Here is a 21,207-nt window from a genome sequence, read left to right on the forward strand (position 1 = left end):
TATGGTAACCAACAGCCAGACTGGCTGTTGGGTACTTGAAATGTGACTACTGTGACTGAGGAACTAAGTATGGATTTTTCTTTCATTTTAATTAACTTAATAAATCAACCTATTTATTAAAATTTAATAGCTACATGTGGCTTACTGGCTATGTTATGAGATAGACAAGATCTGGGAGGAACTCTCATTAGCACCCGCAGAAAGCTATTGCGTGCCAGCCATAGGAGCCCACTGCTGGTTTCTGTGTGGGCAGCTGCTTAGTGCTGAGATGGTCTCCAGCTTACAATGCACAGGTATGAGCTATGCTGGTGCTCAGGAGAGGAGGGGTTTACAGCTCTGCTGAGTATTTATAGTTGGGATGTCCCTGTTCCTCTTGTGTTCGGTGCCTTGAGCCATATCCACACCCTCTGATTGGTTAAGAAGTACTTGTCTTTCTGTGCCTGGTTTATTTTACTTTACATAACGTCCTCCAGGTTTATTTGTGTTGGCACCAGTGTCAGGATCTCCTTTTTTATGATCAAATAGTGCTCCACTGTGCATATCTACCACATTTCTTTGTTCATCAGTTGATGGACACTTAGGTTGCTTCTATGTTTTGTTTTTTTTGTGGCTAGTGTTGTAGTAAACAAATAATGCATTATATCACTCTTGTAGAATTAAAAATGTTGATCTCATAGAAGTAATGAGTATAACTGTGTTTCCCCAGAGACTGGAAGTGTAACTAGAAGCAGTGGAGAGAGAGATTGATCAGTGGGTAAAAATGCAGTTATATAGGAGGAATAAATTCTGATGTTCTGTTGCACAGAAGAGTGACTATGGTTGACAATATTGTGTTGAAAATTGCTGAATAGATGAGAATATTCTGAATGTTCTCACCACTAATCAATAATAAATTTATGAGGGAATGGGTATTCTAATTGCCCTGATTTGCTTTTTACACAATGTCTACATGTACTGAAACATTATACTGTGCTTTGTAAATGAGTATAATTCTTATATGTCTGCTAAAAAAAAGAATAAAAGAAGAATAAGCTTTTTTTAGCCTCTTTATATCTGTTCTGGGAGGCCAGTGGCCTCAACACTCCATTGAGTCCAGAGGTCTCAACTGCAAGGAGCAGAAGGAGGTGGAGGGAAATGGGGTCGTGGCCAGGAACCACCAGCTCACATAGCCTAGAGGACAGAACTGCCAGAACTGGGCTCATAAGGGAGAGAAGAGAAGCTGATCATGATTGGTGCATTCTAACCATATGACTTTTTGAACGGCAGGAAGGGCTCCCCATGGTGATAGACATAGTCATTCTGGGCTGGGCACTGGGCACATGGCCTCTCTGGACCATGGTAGCAGACTTGAACCCTTGCTTCTGGTGGTAGATTGCCCAGGAGGGGAGCACTGGAGTTAGAATCCCTTCAAGTTCCCTTCCCACTTAAAGATAATTCTCTCCTCCTCCTCCTCTTCTTCCACTTTCAGACATCCGTGGGCTCCAAAGCTTTCTGGATCAGGCCTCGCGGCTGGGCCTTGATGTTTCTCTGCAAAAGGTGGACAAGAACATTAGCCACGTATTCACCAGCCTCTTCACCACCATGAAGACAGAGGAACTGAATCGCTACCGGGACACGCTGCGCCGTGCCATCCTATTGCTCAGCCCGCAGGGGGCGCACTCCTTCATCAATGAGGTAGGTCATGGGAGCCTGAGGCTGCAGATGCCACGTCCCCACGGGTCACAGGGGATGGCACAGGTGAGCTGCAAGGCGCAGCCTTCTTGCATAGGCCAAAACAGATGTGGCAATCCATGGACGTTGGCCTACAACACATGGCCATGCAGGGGTTGGCCTGAGCAAGGCTCTGCTGCTGATTGGTCCGACAGGTGTTCCAAGGCCTTCTCAGGCTCTGAGAGGCTGTGTCGTAGCTGGTGGGAAGCTTGCTTACAAGTCACTGTCAGAAATTTCTGAGTCAAAACTCAGGTTTGCTTTTTTTTTTTTCCTCCCCTTAATTTTCCTCTTTGTTGACAGGTGTAAGCCTGTAGGGATAAAATAAATTTCTAGTTCTCTGCAGAAGTGGGCAGGTCTGCTGTGGATTTGTTAGCATCTGGAGGAGGTGTCTGTTGCATATTGTCAAATGATAACTTGTGCATGCTTATTTCTTTGGTGCTTGGGCTAATAAGTGTGTGTGTGCATGTGCGTGCATGTGCGCACACATGTGTGTTTTAAAATACCTCTTTTAGGGGTTAGGACTTTCTAATGAAGACAGGACTCACCAGCTTAATAAAGAACGTATTCATTTGATAACAAACTGGAGAACTCCAAACTAGAATGAGCTGGCTGATTGGTGCTGGCCCCAGTGATCTCATGACAGAGAGGTGATCCGTGAGCAGTTAGTTGGTTGGCCCTCTCCAGCCTGAGTTGGTTTTTGCAGGGGTGGGTATGTTGGGGATGTGGGTGTGCCTGGGAGCAGGGGAGCCCTGAATGGGTCATAGGACAGCTGGATGCTCCCTGCCCTTTCTCCACACAATCCAAATCACCTTGCTGGCCTTCTGTGATTGAAAGTGGAATAAAGAGAAAGGCAAAATTATATTAATTCCATTTGATGTACTTTGCTTTGCTTATTCTGCTTTCCCCTCTAATTAATTATTACTCAAAATGCTACCTCATGCATCAGGAACCAGCACGAAGCCCACTGCCAGAGAACTTGAAATTGGGAACGCTTAATTTGGTGCAATTGGCCGGCAGCCCTGACGCTCTTGGCTAATCAGGGCCCCTGATCACGCTGGTGGTCAGCTGGGTTGTGATGTCCTGTTGGCTCTCTCCATTTTCACCAGAACCTATTTTGCTGTATGCAGTGATTCAGTCCAGTAATGGGCAGACTAGGATTAGCACCACTAATGTGCCCAGCCTTTCTCAGAATGTTTCCAGCAGCGTATTTGCAAAAGTCTGCTCCTGGGATGGCTTTTCTCCTTGCTCTTTACCCCTAGCCAGCACATGCTGTGGGGATGCTGTCTGATAATTCTTTTGCCAGCCTCCTCCCTTCTCCTTCTTGCTAATGCCTTGCCCTCTCTTCTTGCTTCCCTTCCTCCTTTCCGCTGTTCTGCCATGAAGTTTGGGAGTGGAAAGAATACTGGCTTTGGAGTTCAACAGATTTGCGGTCAAGTCCCAGCTTCTCTTACTATTTGTGTGACCTTGGCCAACTTGCCTCACCTTTGGAGCCTTAGTTTCTGCATATGTAAAACAGGGATAAAGGAGGTGACAGTGATGATTAAACACTTGGCATGGAGCTTTTTTGAGAAGCATCTGTCTTTTTCACCACACACATACATGCATTTTGCTTCCAGAGAAAAATTCAGTCCCTTCTTGTTTCCAGGCCCTGGAAGGATTTAACACACAACCAATATTGCCCTAAAGACATTATTTCCAAGCGGTTAATTATGCAAACTCCTGTAGTGCTGGATACACTCTGCTTGGCTCTGGTCTGCTGCCTTTTCCAATTCCCCAGGCTGTGTTTGCAAAACCTTTGTGTTGCTGGGTTCTTCAGGGCTGGGGGGGGGGGGCACTGGAGTATCTATTTTCAATATCAGACAAGAGTGACAAGTCTCTGGGAGGGGTGATGGGAGACTGATGGCAAGTATGACATATGGATTTTGGGCATAGTGCAAACCACTCCTGCTCTTGAGTTTGGCTCACATTGGTGAGAATCTTGGTTGCCAGTCCTCTGCCCTGCCATTGGGAGAAGAAGAAGCCATTGTTTCTGGATGCCCATCAAGGGCCTGGCCCTTTTGTGTGTTCTCTTATCTGTACACCTTGCAGACAAGAAAACTGCAAAACAGAAGAAGTTAAATGCTTGCTTAAAGTCATACAGATTGCCACTAAGGGATTGAACAGAATTTGAATCTAGATTTGACCAGCTCCAGAGCTCTTTGGTGGTAACTACAGAGAACACATTGTACTACACTTTCTGTAGTGGGTAGCATATAGCTGCGCTGGCTTTCTGGGGGGAAGATATGGTTTGGTTGCCTCTAGCCAAGGTCTAGAGAGGTTTTTTCAGGTATTACGTCCAAAGAGTTTTATTGCATCTACTAAGTATGGTAGGGAAGCGATCTGGACTTGGGAGGTGAATATGACCTGTCTGAGCGACTGGCCTAGAAGGTCTCCTAGGAGATAATTGGGAATGCCATACCTTCCCAAAGCCTTCACCACTGTCTGGGGACATTGTTAGGGCTTCTTGAGCATACGGATCCAACTTCCTTTTTGTTGTGATAAAGACAGATGATGTTCACAGGGTAACCCAACACCAGAGCATATTCTGAATTTTATGAAACTTAAAACACTGTTATGAAGAAGTAAACAGACTCCTGGCCACCACAGCCCTGGATAATATGTCGATGTTGTGCCCAATGGGAAATGGTATAGCTGTGTGGGTTTTGTGTCCTTCTCAGCTGTAATGGCGCTTTCTCCACTGAAAAACCCTGTGGAATGGGATTGGGTGAGGAAGACAGATCTGCCTTCTACATTTTGCTGAATGTGAATCTGCTAAGCTGGCACTTTCAACAGCAAGTCTTTCATGACAAGGACATGGCTTTCCATTGTGACCTACCAGTCTGCCAATTTGCTGCACTGGGAACTGCTTCTCTGAGCAGTGTCTCCAATGCATTCTTCCACTATGGGTGACTCTTGGCCTGGGGGACAAATGGTACACTGGCCTCTCTGTCATCCCACTTCACAAAGGGCCACACTGGCTGGAGCTGGCAGGTTCAGGGACCCTGGGCTTGGTGGTGAATGGAAGGCTGGCTATAGCAGACTGAGGCATTGGGACTTGATTGGAGGACTCTCTGGGCTTCTGTAGGAGATTCCATCTGGATCTGCCCATTGTTCAATCTTAATTCCACATTTTCTCCTGAGTCTTTTTGACAGTCTCAACAGCCACCACATCAATGTATCATCTTAAAAAAGTGGTTTGAAGACTCCCTTTGCAGAGCCTGGGCTTAGAGGTGACAGTGCCCTGGTCTCCTTGTTCCAGGCCTGGGGCTCACCATAGGGTTCCCTTGAGGGCTCCTGAGGGTGCAGGTCATGGGGAATCCCTTCTTCTAAGTGGGGATTGTTCTGCTTTGCCCTTGGCCTTGGAGGGAGAATGGCTTTTCCCAATATACCCTAGTTGGGTATATTATCTTCTCTGTCAGGTATTGGTTCTTCTCTGGGCTGCTGGGTGCTGAGTGAGGCTTCAGTGGGCGGTAACCTCACCTGTGATATTGTCTTTACCTGTGATGGCAGCAGTGTGAACTGGCCCTTCTGAGACTTTGAGCATGGAGCAATACCCTCTAGGCAGGAAGAGATAGGGTGGCCAGAGGATCCAGGAAAGCTTTCTGGAGTAGGTGACACTCGGGGTGGGTCTATAGGAATGACTCTCACTAACCATATGGATAAGGGCGGGAGTAGGGGAGAGGGTCTTAGCAGTGGTGGGTGTGCAGGACCAGGAGTGGCTGGAGCTGAGGCTGGGATGGCAGCAGGGAGAGCTCCCTAGTTGGGGGCCAGGAATCTCTGCTTCAAGACTGGTTTGTTCTTGGGTCCTTTTCAGGTTCTGAGAGGTCAATGGCATACTGTTTATACATCTTACTACTTCTGCTCCCTCCAGGTCAGGTTTGATGGGGAGACCTCAGTCCACTGTCAGTTTTGGTCTTAGGCTCTATCTTGGCTTTTTGGTAGAAATCATACTCACCCATCAGTCTGTTAGCTGTCCATCATGTTTATCCTTTCATCTGTCCATCTGTTTCAATCCATCTATCCAATCTCCACTCACCCAGCATGTACCTAATGGGTGCCTCTTGCAAATTAGGAATCATATCAAGTTCTGGGCAGGGACATTGGTATCTCCTCACTGAGACCAGCTGTGACATTGAAACTTGTGTCCACACACCAAAGCTATGTATTGCTTGGTGTTCCCAGTAGTTGGCAGAGAGGCTGTGACCCTGACTACTGAGGCCCCCTTCAACTATGTGTGGGCATTGTTGGGAGCTCCAGGACTTTGACCTTTCACCTCTCAGTGAAAAGTGGTCCTCCACTTTAGCTGTTCATTGGCCTCCCTCTTTCTTTTTGTTTCCCCCCACATTTCCTTTTCTCCTTCCCCATTTCTTTTGTCTCACTGGAAACAAAAGAATGGAAAAATGAGACAATTTCAACCATTTGTACACTTGGTGGAGAAGAGTTTCTGCTCTTGCTCACAGTTCACAGGTGACAGATGCAGCCTGCCTTGCCCCAGCACCCAGGCGTTGTCCATCTCTGTGTGTCCTGTAGATGTTGGGCAATCTGCATGCGATGCCCTCAGGGTCAGGAATTGTATGGTGTTTACCAATTTTATCTTCTGAGAACAGTACAAGGCCTGGTCCACAGAGGCTGTTGAGGGAATAAATGAATGGATATTTTATATTTTGTTACTTTCAGTAGAGAGGCCTGCAGTTAAGTTTTTCTTGTGTGTGTCTTTGGCTTTTCAATAAGTCCTAGAGAAACCTCTCAGCATAGGCATTGGCCTTGACACTTTGCAACTGGGAAAACTCAATTTTGCCTAAGAAATGTACCTTAATCCAAGATAAGTCAGTGAACAGGGCCTGGGATGCTCCTTCAGGTAGAATGGTCCTGGACTAGCTGGTGCGTGTGGCAGGGGACAATTGGGTACAGTGTGTGGGAGCCAGACTTATGGTAAGCAGCAGTGCAGGCAGGTGTGGGAAGCTGGGCACACACTCATGTGCATGCCCACACACATACATATACAGGAGGACGCACGATATTCCAAGGATATAATCAAACATCCACATACATTGGTACAACCAGATTCTGAGACTGGCACAGTCCTTTGGGGGCTGCCACACACTTACACAAACAGTGTAAGTGCAGACCCATACATCAATATGTATGCACACATCAAGCAGGATAGCAGTATTGCTGGTAGCAAAGTGGCTTGAGGAAAGCATTGCATTGCAATTCTGGGGAGGAAATGGTGGTTACAAAGTTATAGTGGCAACAGGTGCCACTGCAGTTAGATACCAGAAGGATGGGAGAAAGAACAGGGAGGGGAACGGCTGTAGGACAGCTTCCCATTGCTCTGGGAGTGAGTGGCACCTTTCGCTCAGGCTGAGCAGAGTAGTGAGAGTGACGGGACGATGTGGGAAGGAGTTTCTCCCAGTAAGCCTCCCCAGAGTGGCTTCGCAGGCATGGAGCATGGCTGGAGGCCAATTTGATCCTTAACAGAACTGGGTTACCTCCTGGCTTCAAATCAGTTGCTTCTCTGATTCTGCTGCAGTGAGTGAACCTCCCATAATTTGAATATAAAGATTATGCTCTTACTGCATTTATAGCCAAGGTAAATTAAGTAATCACCATGTTCTGTTGTCCCACATGATATATGCAAATATTTCTCACGCCAACACTGTAAATTTTTAGCAGACGACTTTATCACTCAAAGCTAGGATAATTCTGTGTCATTTAAGTATCATTTACCAGAATATTTTCAATTACTAATTAATTATAGAAGATTAATTCTTAAATATGGCCCCACATTTGCATTTAATCATATCCTACTGTTTACAGATTATAAAGCCTTGGCACTTTAGCAAAAGTACTGTGAGTCTGAAAAATTCATTTTTTCTCTCGCAAGTTTTTAGAAATGAGATCACAAGGAAGAGACATTTTCTAGTTTATTCTGGCAGGTTTGGAGCTCAGCAGCTGTGAGAGGCAGTCAGAACTCAGGGCCTGGCTGAGATGGGAAAAAGGACAGAGAGTTATCATATTAGGTCCTGTGTTTGGAGACTTCACAAGGACTTCGTCCTCTTCCTTCTCCGTCCCTCGCTTCTTGCTCATCCTTTCAAGCTCCATGTTTGCTGGGGAAGTTGTCAGGAGATACCCTCTGTGACTAAGCAGTACTAGTCTTGCTGGCCTCTGGTGTCCCACTCCATTGTCACATCCTCAGGACCTGCTGCTACCTGAACACACCTCCACTGATACATCAACTGAGAGCCAACCTCGCACCCGTCACTTTTGACATGACCATTTGTTGCATCTTTCATCTGTTGTGACATGGGAGTGTTAGGCACAGGAACTGGGACCTGCTCATCTTTTCTAGTCACCTTCTTAGGGTTTGGGCAAGATGGTTGGCAAATGGATAAAGGAAGGGTAGACTCTGGGGAGCACTGGCTTCTGCCTCCATACAAATATTGTTTAGAATTCAACTGCCCAGAAGGTCGACTGCATAAAATTCTTAATGCTCCTGGCAAGTAGGGACACCCCAGTAAAACACTGTTCTGAAAGAAAATTTGTTTGAATTTTTAAATGTTTTTATTTAGTGTATTATAGTTATACATACTATTGGGGTTCATTTTGACATAACCATACATGCATGGAATATAATTTGCTTCATTTGAGTTCCTAGTACTTTCTCTTTCCTGCCCCTTCTCCCACCCCTGTTCTCGTTCCTCTTGTTAACTGGTCTTCCTTCTATTTATTTGTAGTTTGCAAAATTGGTGATATATATCTCTGTGAATGAAATTCCCTGTGGTGTATTCTTATATGTACATGGCATAATTTGTCAATTTCTTCCTATAGTTCCTCCCCTTTCCCATCCCTCTTCCCTTGTCCTTTATTCCACTGACCTCCCTTCTATTTTCATGGGATCCCCCACCTTCCCTTCCCCTCCCCCTTTATTTTGCTCTGGTTTCCACATAATGGGAGAAAACATTTAACCTTTGACTTTCTGCGTCTGGCTTATTTAACACTTAGCATGATCTTCTCCATTTTCATCCATTTACCAACATATGCCATAATTTCATTATGGATGGCTGCCACCTATTCTTTATCTATTCGCTGATTTTTGATATTTCAAAGAAGCATCCTAGCAATCATGGGCGGATAGTGTCTAAATGCCGCTGGACTTTCTGGTGTTTGTTCTCTGGTTGAGGGCTGCTTCTATTCTGAGTTACCTTTGGAGTCACGCCACCTCATTCTTGGTGCTCAGGGATGCTGAAGGCTTCACTCATGCTGTCCAGGAGGACTGTCGGCTCCTTCCTGGGGTCAAAGAGAGAGATCATGAACCTGAAATATGGGCCTGAAGACACCTGGGGTTCTTTCCTTCCTTTGCAGGTCATTAAATAGCTGAGCAAAATGTCAGTTTCTCCCCAGAAGCCTCTTGACTGGGGAGGCAGGAGGCCTGAGAAAAGGCACTTACAAAGGGAAATGGGCACTTGTGATAGCCAAAGTAACTCGGCTACCCTTTCTGTACCTCAGATCTCCAAGAGCTTTCAGCCTGAGGAGCCTCTGATGGAAGAGCTGGATAGGGAGCATGGTGGGAGTGCCATAGGAGGGCATGGGAGTGTTGTGAAAGGCAGAGGTAAGGTGATACTATCCAAATTGTCATGAACTCATCTCAGAAAACTGTGCGTTTCATGCAGCTTCCATGTTGGCTGCCCTCTGCATGTGGTAGCTCCCAAATGGAACCCTCACTTGGGGCTAGAAGAAACTTGATCTTGGTCACTTGCCATCTTGTGGAGCTGCCAATCTGCGTGGAGAGGAAAAGGCCTCTGTATCAGTCAGCTAATGCAGTGTAACAAGCCATCCGGAAACTCAATGCGATGAAACAAGAAACATTTGTTGCCGTTCATGAGTCTTGTCAGTAGACCCGGGTCAGATCAACTAATTTCAGCTGGGCTATCTCATGCATCTGTGCTGGCTGGTGAGCATGGTAACCAGCCACCTTTGAACTTGGGTGATAGGATGACCAGGACACAGGTCTCTCATCATCAGTCATGTGAACCCAGGTCTATTTATGTGCAGCAGCAGAATTGCAAGACAGCCAGCGTAAGTGCTCAGGGTTGCTTGAGACCTAGGTTCAGACCTGGCACATTCTTGCTTCTGGTGCAATCTCTTGACCAAAGCACGTCACAAAGTCGGCCCAATCGGCAAGAGAAAGAGATTCTACTGCTGCGGGGAGGACTTCTCTTGAGTGTGAAACAACAAAGAGAGTAGATACAGGGGTGGAAAGTTGGGACTGTTTTGTAACCCATCTCCTGTCACCCCAGTATACAAATGAGCTTCCTGGGAGGAAATGGTTGGCTGGCAGGTTTAGGGGTGTGCTGGGGCCATATGCCTCCTTTTATTACTTTTCAATATTGCTTGACTTTGGGGTAAGGGTGGTGAAAAGGGGGATGTGGAAAGAGAGAGGGGTAAACTAGCCTTTATTTGTCAAGTTTGCTTATGCGAACCCTCTGTCTCACCAAATTTTCTCAACAATGCTGGAGTTGTGAGAGATCACAGGAGCCTTGGGGATTTGCTCATAATCTCACAAGTGAAAAGTGACAGAGCTGGTCTATGAATTCAGAACAGCTTTACTCTAAGCCCACCTCTTTTCTACTCTGTGCTATTGGGTAAGGAGACTTGTCCCCCTTGACAGGTCCAGGGGAAGCTTGTTTTCATCTTAGAACTAGATGCAGAGAGGATTTGATGACCACTACCATGGAGGAGCAGGTAGAATACAGGGTAGGTGGACTGAACACCCCTGAGACCTCATGTGGGGATGACACCACCCCCAGCTCCTGACTGGCTTCTCCTGCCAGCACCTCTGCCAATGATGTGCAGGCATGGGTGGGCTGCCTCTGCCCCTCTCCTGACAGCCAGAACAACTGCTTTCATGGGATCTTCTGGATCCCAGAGGGTCTGAGGGCATTTATATCTCCTTTTTGTCTATGGGCAGGAGAGGGCAAGTTCCAGGCAGACCTGGCCAAATGCCTGCCCTATTTCCTTATCCTGAGGCTTTCTGGGCTTTGATCCCCCATCTACACAATGGAGTTAATCATGCCTGACTCTCGAGGTTACTCTAAGAATTAACACAGTGTGTCATGGGGTGCAGGTCTTCCTCTTTCCTCTCTCACAAAGCTTACCATGGCACTGTGCATCCAGAAGGTACCAATAACTGTTGTCATCACAGGGAGGTGGGTGAGCCAAGGCCATGGAGAAACATGAAGACTCATGCGTGACCCTGAGCAACATTCTCAAGTTTGGATTGCGCTGGTGGTTGGTGTCAGGGATTGTGAGGGTGACCTGGAGAGAACTGCAGGGAGTGGTACGGCCTCTCCCCGTCCCCAGGACACTATCTCCACATTTTCAGAATTGCTCCTGCGTGCCAGTATAGGTCAAGTTTTCGTCACTGTGACAAATACTGAAGAGAAACAACTTGGAAGATGAAAGATTTAGTTTCAGAGCTTTCAGTCCATGGTTGACTGGTTCCAACGCAGAACCATCATGGCAGAAGGGTGCGGTGGAGGATATCTGCTCAGCTCATGACAGCCATGACGGGGGAGGGGAGAGGAGGGGGAAAGGAAGGGGGCTAGGGACAAGATATAATTGCCGAGGGCATGCCCACATTGAACTACTTCCTCCAACTGTGCCCCACCTGCCTGCAGTTTCCACCTTCTTCTAGTAGTCTACTCATATTTTTAATACATCAAAGGGATGGATACATTGGTAAGGTTAAAAAAATTGAACCAGAGGGTAGTAAAACGTGGAAGGAAACATTTACCAGGAGAAGCACCCATGCACACCCCAACCCCACCAGAGAAGCCTTGGGGACACCATGGAGAAGGGAGGGAAAAGAGTGGTTTCCTACCACATGGGAGATGCAGGACTTGAGCCACTTTAATTTCTATAAAATAAGAGGATAGAGGGCCTGGGATTGTCCCCTTCCTCTCTTGCCCACTCCATCTATTCTCTTTGCTGAGGAAATCTGCTGCTTTTCCATGCTCAGCTGCCTCCTCAGGGGTCAGGGATGCTGGCAGCAAGGAGGAAGGGGCGGCATCTTTGGAGCAAATTGAGGGACAGTCAGATCTCAGCTCTGCTTTTGGTGCCAACTTTTGAGCCTGTGTACTGGTCTGTAAGCTGGGATATTCGTACTCATAGGGTTGCCATGGGAATGACATGAGATAAAGCTCATGAAGGGCCCAGGACTGCTGCTTTGTGAATGGTATTTCTGTAACTGTGTCTGTGGAGGGTTTTGGGAATTTGCTCATAATCTTTGCTGAAATAATAGAACCAATCTGGGGCTATTGGGGTCAAGGTCAAAGTGTTGTTGGCTCAGAGAAGGGGAAACCTGGCAGAAGGCTGGCTCCTTACCTGCTCTGTGTCAGGAAGCATAGTCCCCAGGACCAAGTGAAGAAAACCAAATGTGGGGTGCCCCTCAGGGTACTGAAGGACAGGCCTAGAAGAAAGGGACTAAGTGCTCCTGGCCCTCAGCCAGCCCAGCACTGGGCTGTTGCTCTAGCACTCATTTGGAAGAAACATTGGGTGAGGGAGGAGAGAGGATCTCCATGTCCTCTGGGGCTCGAGATGCTGCCTAGGCACCTACAGGTCTTCTGAGGAGCACAGGGGGAAGTTCAGGACATCTCCCATCTGAGTTGGAGATGTTGGAGATGGCCCATATGACCAGGGGTGTCTGTTAGTGGCTTCTCACTGAGGTGGTAGAAGGAGGGACAACTGCTGGTGATTTTCACTTCTAGAGTTACTCTCAGATCAGAAGGCTTTATCAAGGCCAGGTTACCACCCCGAGTGGGCTTCCTTTCTGGACCCCATGTAGGGAGAGAGACATGTCCCTAAAGAGTTGCCAAGCTAAACAGAGAGAGAGAGAGAGAGAGAGAGAGAGAGAGAGAGAGAGAGAGAGAGAATGAGAATGAGAACACTCATACTTAGGAAGAACAGTGAGCAAGAAAACTGGGTGCCCAACTGTGAGCATTGGGTTGGAAATAGATCCACACATAGGAAAGCAATGTGGGAGGGGCTGTGTCTCCACCCTTCTCTGCTCCGTTATGGCCAAGTGGGTCCACCCAGTCCAGGCAACCATGCTACCTGTTGGGTAGTTCTCTAACTAGGGGGTTTTGAAGACAACCAAAGGGTTTGATAAGAATGGCTAAAGCCTTTGGAATGACAGCCAGGTACAACATAAGATATAAACCCAATGTCAAGGAGAAAATATGGAGGCGAAGGCAGGTGGGCTGTTAGGAGAGCTGAGAGCAGTGACTGTGGTCAGTGCCAGGACCCTGCTGACCTGCCTTGGGATCTTCCCTTGTTTCTGTTTTTACCACCTGTCATTTCTCAAAGTCCACACTCAATGCTAATCAAGCTCTTTAATAATTGTAGGCATCTCTCTCTGTTTCTTGGTCTTTGCTGAGTGCAGGTCACTCTCCAGGATGGTTATCGCTGGTGTTTGCTACCCCAACAGTACTCCATGATGCTGCTGCTAGTTGCTTATTATCCCAGATCTAGCAGCTTTCTCTTTGTAGGACTTGTAGGTTTCTCTTTTGTGCATTCATAGCACACCAGCTCTGTCACTTCTCTCTCTCTGCCCTGGGGAGAGGAGGGTTTTGGCTTGCTTGATCTTTAGCATGAGAAACAGCTTCTTATTTGGAGTCTGAGTGGCAAATGACTTGTCCCTCATCAGTGATGTGGAAGCCACATGCTTTCTATGTTCTAGTGCCAGACTTTATTTCCCCAGTCCCTGCTGTGGGTGCAACATCTCATGGGCCCTGACCAGGGCAAGCCTCAGTCATTAGTGCCCAGAGCGAGGGCCCATTTTCTAAAACTCTGTCTCATTTGTGGGAGGGACCAACCTAGCCTCTCAGTTGCTTCCCACAGTGCATATAAAGGGCAATGGCAAGCAGACCTTCAGAGAGTGGGTGTGTCAGCTAGGCCTTTGAGGAACCGTCGAGTTCCTGGCATCATACCTGGTAGCTCTCAAAAACCCTGGACCAAGAATCACACCAATTTCCTCCTGGCTTTGTCCCATTCCCCTTGTCACTGACTTTCCTCTCTGGTCTGTTTGTCTTGAAATGGATTGGATATTCATTGAGCAGTGAATATGGGCCAGGCCCTGTTCTATACCCTGAGGTTGTGCAGGGAGAAGGTGGCCATTTTAGTGGAGGTGGGGAGTCAGACACTAAATGAAGTAAATCAGGTAGTCATAACCTCCATGAAGAAAAATAAACAATGAAAGAAGAGAGTAGCACTTTAGAGAGGTGGCCAGGGACAGAAGGAGGTGTTTGCGGAGACTGAAAGGAAGTGATGGTATCCATCAAGCAAGATCTGGCTGCAGGGAGATGTGGGCAGCTGGAATAGCACATGCAAAGGTCCTGAGGCTAAGGCTGAAATGTGCTCAGCATGTTGGAGGATCAGCAAGGAGGAGGTTGCCCAGTGTGCAGGGTGAGTCAGGGGGAGAGCAGCGACAGGTGAATTTTGGGAGGGAACGTGGGTTCAAGCACAGGGGCCTCTCAAATCATTGTAAGATTGTGGGACTTGATTTTAATCTAATGAGAAGTCGCTGGACATTTGTGACAAGTGAGAAGTATAATCTGAAAGGAGACCAGGCTGAAGGTGTTATCTCTGCCATTTTCTGACTCTATAAGAAGTAGCTTAGGGACATGAGAACTCGAGTGTCATGGTAATTCAGTTCTCAGCCCACAGGGACATGGTGCATGTGGAGCCCAGTCTGACGACTCTGGAGAGGTGCTCCTTCTACCTGCTTTGCTTGCTAGGGCCACAGAGAGGGCACAAGACCCCAGATGGGCAGCCCCCTGCCTGGCAGCCTCTTTTGTGTTTCCTGTGCTCAGGTTGCAGGCATAGGTCCTTGGGGTGGCCCCTGCTTCACGCCTCACAGAGCCAGCTCCCAGGGATGAGCTCAGCCTCCTGGCGGCCACCATGGCGGCTTCCCGTGAGGAGCTAGCAGTCAGCCTAAAGCACTTTACACATTATTAATCGGTTTGCAAATGGGCCAGCCTGGCTGCTGTAAGGACTTTCCTTCTAGAAAGCTAAGAGAGGACATGCCCTTTGCAACGAGCCTTTCCTCTCATTCAGCGGGGGGATTTGGGGACTGCAAAGATAACAAACCCCAGCAAACCCACTCTGTCACCTGGACTGCTGGAGCATCATGGGCCCCTCCCTACCTCCAGGGCTTCTGTGTGCATTTCTGCCAACAGGTAAACAAATCTGGGCTGCTGTTGTGTGTTTGTGTGGGTGTGCGGTGTGTGTACACACATGGGAGTGGGAGGGGCCGGCAGCTGTTGGCTCACGTGTCCTGCTTCCACGCTGGGGAAACTGAACCTGTGTGACACCCTCCACCCGGCCGTTAAGGGCTCAGTGGCACGGTGGGTGACGGTGATGCAGAATTCCACCCTCCAGTCCATCCCACTCTTCCTGGCTCTCTGCTGTGTCCCCTCCACTCTCAGCGTCCTCTACAGGTTGCACCTGTGGCCTTGTAGCTGCAGCTATGTCCTCTGTTCCCGGGGACTGAGCTGCAGCTTTCCTGTTTAGGACAGGGTAGGGGCCCCTCTCCTCCCATGAACAGGACACTCCAAACCTTATCCCTGCTGCTTTTTCCAGATTCCCAAAGAACTTGAGGCGCTGGGGTTGGGGAGCAGGCCGGCTTAGCATTGCACAGGCCCTAAAACATTACATTGCTGGATTCGTAACTCTAGCAGTTGTCTAGGCACCCAGAGCTTGGTGACTTGCAGAGCCTTTCCAAGGAAGCCTGATTCTCTTGACTCTGCTACCTTGAGGCCCAGACTCTGGGTTTTGGACTTGACCCCTGTCCAGGCCTACAGAGGGAGAAGGCTAAGTACTGAAGCCAAGGAGACCTACAGGTCCAGATTGGGTTCCACCTTGCCCTCCACTCCTCCCTTACTGCTCCTTCCACATGCAATCCCTCACTCTGTGTTCACAGAGCCCAGCCGGTGGCTCTCAGGGTCACTCCTATCTGGGTTAGCAGCTGTGGTCCAGCGCAGTGGGAAGCCTCAGAGGCAAATCAAAAGATGAGTAACAAAAAGACTGGCAGCACTATTTGCATGTTTAATTCAGTGGCCATCCTACTGTTTTCTATTGCTAATAACACAATGCCACAGACTGGGTAAGTTATAAAGAAAATAGGTTTATTTTGGCTCATGGTTCTGGTCCAACGTTAAGGGACTGCATCTGGGGATGGACATTTTTCTGGCAGAGTCCTGAGGTGACATAGGCCACGTCATGGCAAGAGACGAGGAGAATCTGTGTGTCTCCTCTGGTCTCCCTCTCTCTTTAAAAGCCACCAGTATTCAATCATGGAGGCTCCACCCTGCTGGCCTTCCCTAATCCTAATCACCTTCCAGAGGCCCTCATCTCTAAATGCCATGGTTGGATTTAATTTCCACCCTCTTGATACTTCACAGTGTGATTAAACTCCAGTGCGAGTTTTGGAGGGGAAGGACCATATGCAAATCATAGCAGTGCCAATTATAGAAATCATGACTTTTTCTTTCTCTGAAGAACAGTGTCCTTTTCAATCTGGCTAGTTTTAGCTTCCAAAGGAAGATAGGCAAGGGGAAGTTGTATAAGCTAGTCAGGCACCCAGCTGGGCTCCAGAGCCAGGGAGAGGCTGAGCGGGGAGAATTCCAGCCTCAGGCCTGTGTGTCTTTTTTCGGTCTGTGGGTGTTTGTTCCTATGAGGAAGGAGCCAGGCTCAGGATGGTTGCCTCCCTTGGAAGAGCAATCCAAACACATCCCCAGCTCGTTAGCTGATCTAAGTGAGTGTGTAGGGGGAGATCCTGCTTCTCCCACCAGGGGGCTTTCACCCTGGCTCAGCATGTGGGATCTGTCCTCAGGATAATGGTCAGTGGAGGGCAACAGAAAGAGTAAGGGTTTGGGAAGTAGGCGGCTGGGCTTACTTTCTGAACCTGGGGTAACTTATAAAACAGAGAAGCCAATCGCTGCTCACTTCCAGGGTTGTGGTGAAGTTAAAGGAGATGATGTGTGCAGAAGTGCCTGGGCATAAGAACATGATTAATAAATGACAGTGTCCTTCTCCCTTCTGTGGCACAGGGTACTTTTAGGTCTGCCACTCTATTCAGAGCTGAGCTCTTTCTGATGCTCCTGTTTCCCAGATTCAGAGACGGAGGCACTGCAGGATTGTATTTGGGAACCCATGGTCTCCAGTGAAATGCTTTTAGAGCAACTAAGGATGAGGAGTGAGTTTGAGGGGAGAGGAGCTGGAAAGGTGAGAGCATGCCTGGCCTTCAGAGTTATCCATTCAAGATTGGAATCTGGGCACTGCCCTTAGGGCTGGTGGCCATCTGCTAGTTATAAATCTGCTTCAAACCTTTGACTTTTGTCTTTAAGGTGGACAGAATATCAGGACTACACTATAGGGATGTGATGGGAGTTCAATAAGACATTGATGTGCTTAGGATAGAGCATAGTAAGTACCCAATGTCCCTGGTATTCGTGTGGTGATAGTGATAACGATGCTGCAGGTAGTGGTGATGATGATGGAGGTGGTGGTGACAATGATGATGAAGATGATTGTGAAGGTGACAGTGAGGGGGATGGTGATGATGGTGATGTGATGATGGTAGTGGTCATGGTGGTGGTGATCATGATGGTGGTGGTAATGCTGATGTTGATTTGCACCACATTGTCTTTGGCATCACTTTGGTCCTACTTGGAAATACTAGTAAACTAGGGGGTCTCCAGCCAGTCCCAGAGTGCCCAAGAGTACTGTTACTTCATTTCTGGATCTGTGGGTAGGAGTGAAGAAGAAGCAAGGATTCCTTGCTATATAAGGTCAACAAGGGCTGGGGCATCCCAGGTCCCGTCGTGGTGGGGTCTGAATGAATATGCCAGGGAGAGATGAGAGCCAGGAGCACTAGCATTTTGGGGAATGAACACAGACAGCATCCTTCTCTGTCTCACAGTGAGACCAGGGCTGTGTGGGAAACAAGTCAAATTTGCTGCTGGAGGAAGGGTCTGAGAGCTGTTTGTTCAACTGCAGTGGCTCTATTTTGGACCTTTGTTCTTGTAAACTAATAAACTATCCCGAATGTTAATGGCTTGAAACGACAATCATTTTATGATCTTTCATATTTTTTCTTGGGTCAAAAATTTTGCAAGGGCTCATCTCATCCGTTTTGACTCAAGGTCTTCATATGGTTCCACTCAGGACTGGCAAGAGTGACAGACTGGAGGCTGCCTGGGCAAACTTCTTCTTTATTTGGACTCTCTAAACATGCCAGTTGGGGCTTTGTCACAGCATGGTGGCCTGAGGGTGACAGGGTTTCTTATGTGGCCAATTCAGCAAGCCTGGAGGAATCTTGGGCCTGTCCATCACAGGGTTCTGACAGGATTCACAGGAGAGGATAGGCTAGAGTGGGGGCACCATGTCATGTGTTTGGCTTTGGGGGTCTGAACATTCATAATGCTACCATTTCAGAGTGACCTCAAGGTGAGTAACAGGAGGCAATTTTTTTTTTGTTAAGGCAAAGCATGACATTTCAATATTTAGGAAAAATGGTAATGCAAGAATTGTGAGGAGGTTTGAGGAGAGGATAGGGTGGATGGATGGAGGCTCAGGGTGAGGCTTTCCTGGTCCACTGTGAGCTCAGCATCCCCTCCTTGACTCCCCTCCAGCCAAGGAGGGGAAGGACCCCCACCTTCTGAGGGTCCCTTAATTCTTGTGATCACTCTTACTTCATGTTATGGAAATCATGTAGCAGCCTGTGACCTGAGGACCTCCCAAGGGACCTTGACAGATCCCTCAAAAAACTCATAGGACCAGGCGTGATTGTCTGCCCCTAGGGTATGGGAGAGCTGGCCCATGTCAGGGCCAGGTGTGCTAGGAGCCCAGCCTCAGTCCATTGAGCAGGCACCCTGCTGCATGTTGGTGGCAGCCTGCAGACCAGATGTTCCACTTGGCATTGCCTCCCCACAACAAGGGTACTTTTATTAAAAAAATGGTGTTTCTAAGCCTGGTAATCACAGCGTTAGAGAATGGTTACATTGATATTTAATATTTATGTCCAAACTGGCAATACCTTGACATTAATTATCCTGTTATAATTAAATCTAGCAATCCATTACATTGCCGTATAATGGAGAGTGGTTATATAGGACTCTAGTGAGGATAATGGAGTTCCAAAGAGTAGAATTTATAATTCGAAGCTCAGGAACAAAGGCCCTGGATTTCTGGCCGTGATTTTTCACCTCCCTGAACCCCAAGTCATTACACACTATTAAATAAATATTTGTTAAAGATTGGTGCTGGACAGACTCAGGTGAGAGCGCTTGCCTGTCCTCTGGGAAGGGAAGAAACTGAGGCAAGTACAGGAGAGAGGTGTGTGCAGAAGTGCAGGGGCCTTCTCCACACCAGCACACTTTCAGCCTGGGGTGAAGGAAGGGCTTCTGGAGGAAGCAGTTGGAGCTGAGTCTTGAAGAGTAGGCAAGAGTCTACCAGAGAAAACACTAGGGAAAGGACATCCCCGGGGAGGGAGCAGCAGGGGTCAGGGCAAGGGAGGTGAACACATGAAAGCTAGTGGGAGAGGGTCTCTTTTTTTGGAAAGAGCAATAGGTCTTCTAAAATGGCAACAACCAGAGAGGAATGTGGAGGAAGAGTTCGAGGCAAGACTGCTGACCCAGTATGCCACCTGGGAGGCTGGAAACATCCTCGGGCAGTGGGAGCCATGGCAACATGGATGTGCCTCCTCATGTCAGTGTTCCTGAAAGCTCTGATTGGCCTCGGGATAGAGGATGGATTAGCTGGAGCACCTGGCCAGGAAGGAAGGATGGTACCTGTGTTTGGGTGAGTTAAAACAGAATCATTGGGGAGGAGGGATCATTTCTGAGAACTCTTTTGTGAAGTATAGTCTATAGAATTTAAGGTGAGATTCCCTTTCTTTTTTGATACAACTTTTAATTTGGGAATTATTTTAGACCTACAGAAAAATTGCAAAAAACAGTAGAGAGCTCTCATCCACTTCACACCTAGCTTTTATTATTATTAGTATCTTACGTTAATATAGTATATTTGTCACAATGAATGGGCCAATATTGATACGTATTTATATTTCCTTCATTTTTACATCATATTCTTTTAAAAATTTTTGTTTATTTCAGTATCCTGTTTAGAATTTATTAGTCATGTAGAATTCCCCTCAACTGTGATTTGTCTGATGTTTTCCACGTGATTAGATGGAGGTTCTAAGTTTGGGGAAGGAAGACCACAGAGGTCAAGTGCCATTCTTATCACATCATCACAAAGGTGCCTGCGATCAACATGATTTATCACTATTGGCATAGATCTTCACCACCTGGCTGAGATAGTGTGTGTCAGGTTTCTCCCTTGCTGAGCCTTTGCCCTGGCCGTGGGCTCTGTCCAAGTCTTCTAGAGCTCCTTTCCCCATGGAGAGTGTGAGGTCAATGGATTCACCTTAATTCAGTTAAAGATAAGCCACAAAGTATTTTGCTTGCTACCTTTTGCATGTGCGTCAGACCTGGGGCTGACCTCTGGAAATATTTAAGTCAGACACATTCTTAGTCCTGGAGAAACACACCAAGTGTGGGTAACCATTTCCCCATCCCCTTGGACTCTCTGTAAATCTGGTTGAATTTCCAGCCCTTCCCCTTCCAGCTGCCTGATGGGGGCAGCTCCTCATGGCTGGGCTCTTTCTGAGTGTCTTTGGGGAGATGAAGGGGGAGAACAGCATCTTTGCTGTTTGTCTGTTTGCATGACAGATTCTAGGGGCAGAGGAAGCTTAAAGGATTTAGAAAGGTAATCCCCAATTTATAATTTTTTGACTTTACTGTAATGTGAAAGCAATATGCTCTCAGTAGAAGCCATACTTCAGACTGTGAATGTTGAGCTTTCCCTGGGTGAGTGATATGTGGTATGGTGCTCTCTTATGATGCTGAGCAGCAGCTGTGAGTCACACTTCCCAGCCAGGTGATGGCAGGGGAAGGAACTCTATATGTATTGTACTGCTATGCTAGAATGTTTGATAGGTTTCATCAAGCGCATTTTTGAGTTATGATATTTTCAACCGATGATGACTTTATCAGGATGTGACCCATTGCAAACAGAGGAGCATCAGTAAAACACTTGAGAAGGTGCCTAGTGCAGACAAGTCTTTTCCTAGAAAGTACTGGCTGTTATCATTTCTAACACAGGCAGGAGAGACTTAGGGGTTTAGGAGCTAAACAATGGATTTCACATTTTCATTCATTTGTTTATTCATTCATTTATTCATTCATCTATTGTTCCACTCATTTGTCACCCAAATATAAATGATGGTGCTTCATGTCCCAGTGTCTATGGAGAGTCACATTAGGAAAACAAAGGTAATGACATGCGAAGCAATTCTTTACTGGTAGTCTTTGAAGAATGGTAAAGAAGATCCTT

At 47.3% G+C, this 21,207-nt stretch overlaps 1 protein-coding gene across 1 annotated transcript in view; it reads left to right on the forward strand.

Annotated features, from left to right (window-relative positions):
- Grid1 (glutamate ionotropic receptor delta type subunit 1) overlaps positions 1 to 21,207 on the forward strand; it is a 711,129-nt gene that overhangs the window by 230,586 nt on the left and 459,336 nt on the right. The window contains exon 4 of the mRNA XM_027939978.2: positions 1,469 to 1,674. Within this exon, the coding sequence (XP_027795779.1) occupies positions 1,469 to 1,674 (206 nt within the window). The remainder of the gene's footprint in view (positions 1 to 1,468; positions 1,675 to 21,207) is intronic.

Source organism: Marmota flaviventris, chromosome 4 (genome assembly GCF_047511675.1).
Source record: "Marmota flaviventris isolate mMarFla1 chromosome 4, mMarFla1.hap1, whole genome shotgun sequence".
NCBI lineage: Eukaryota > Metazoa > Chordata > Mammalia > Rodentia > Sciuridae > Marmota > Marmota flaviventris.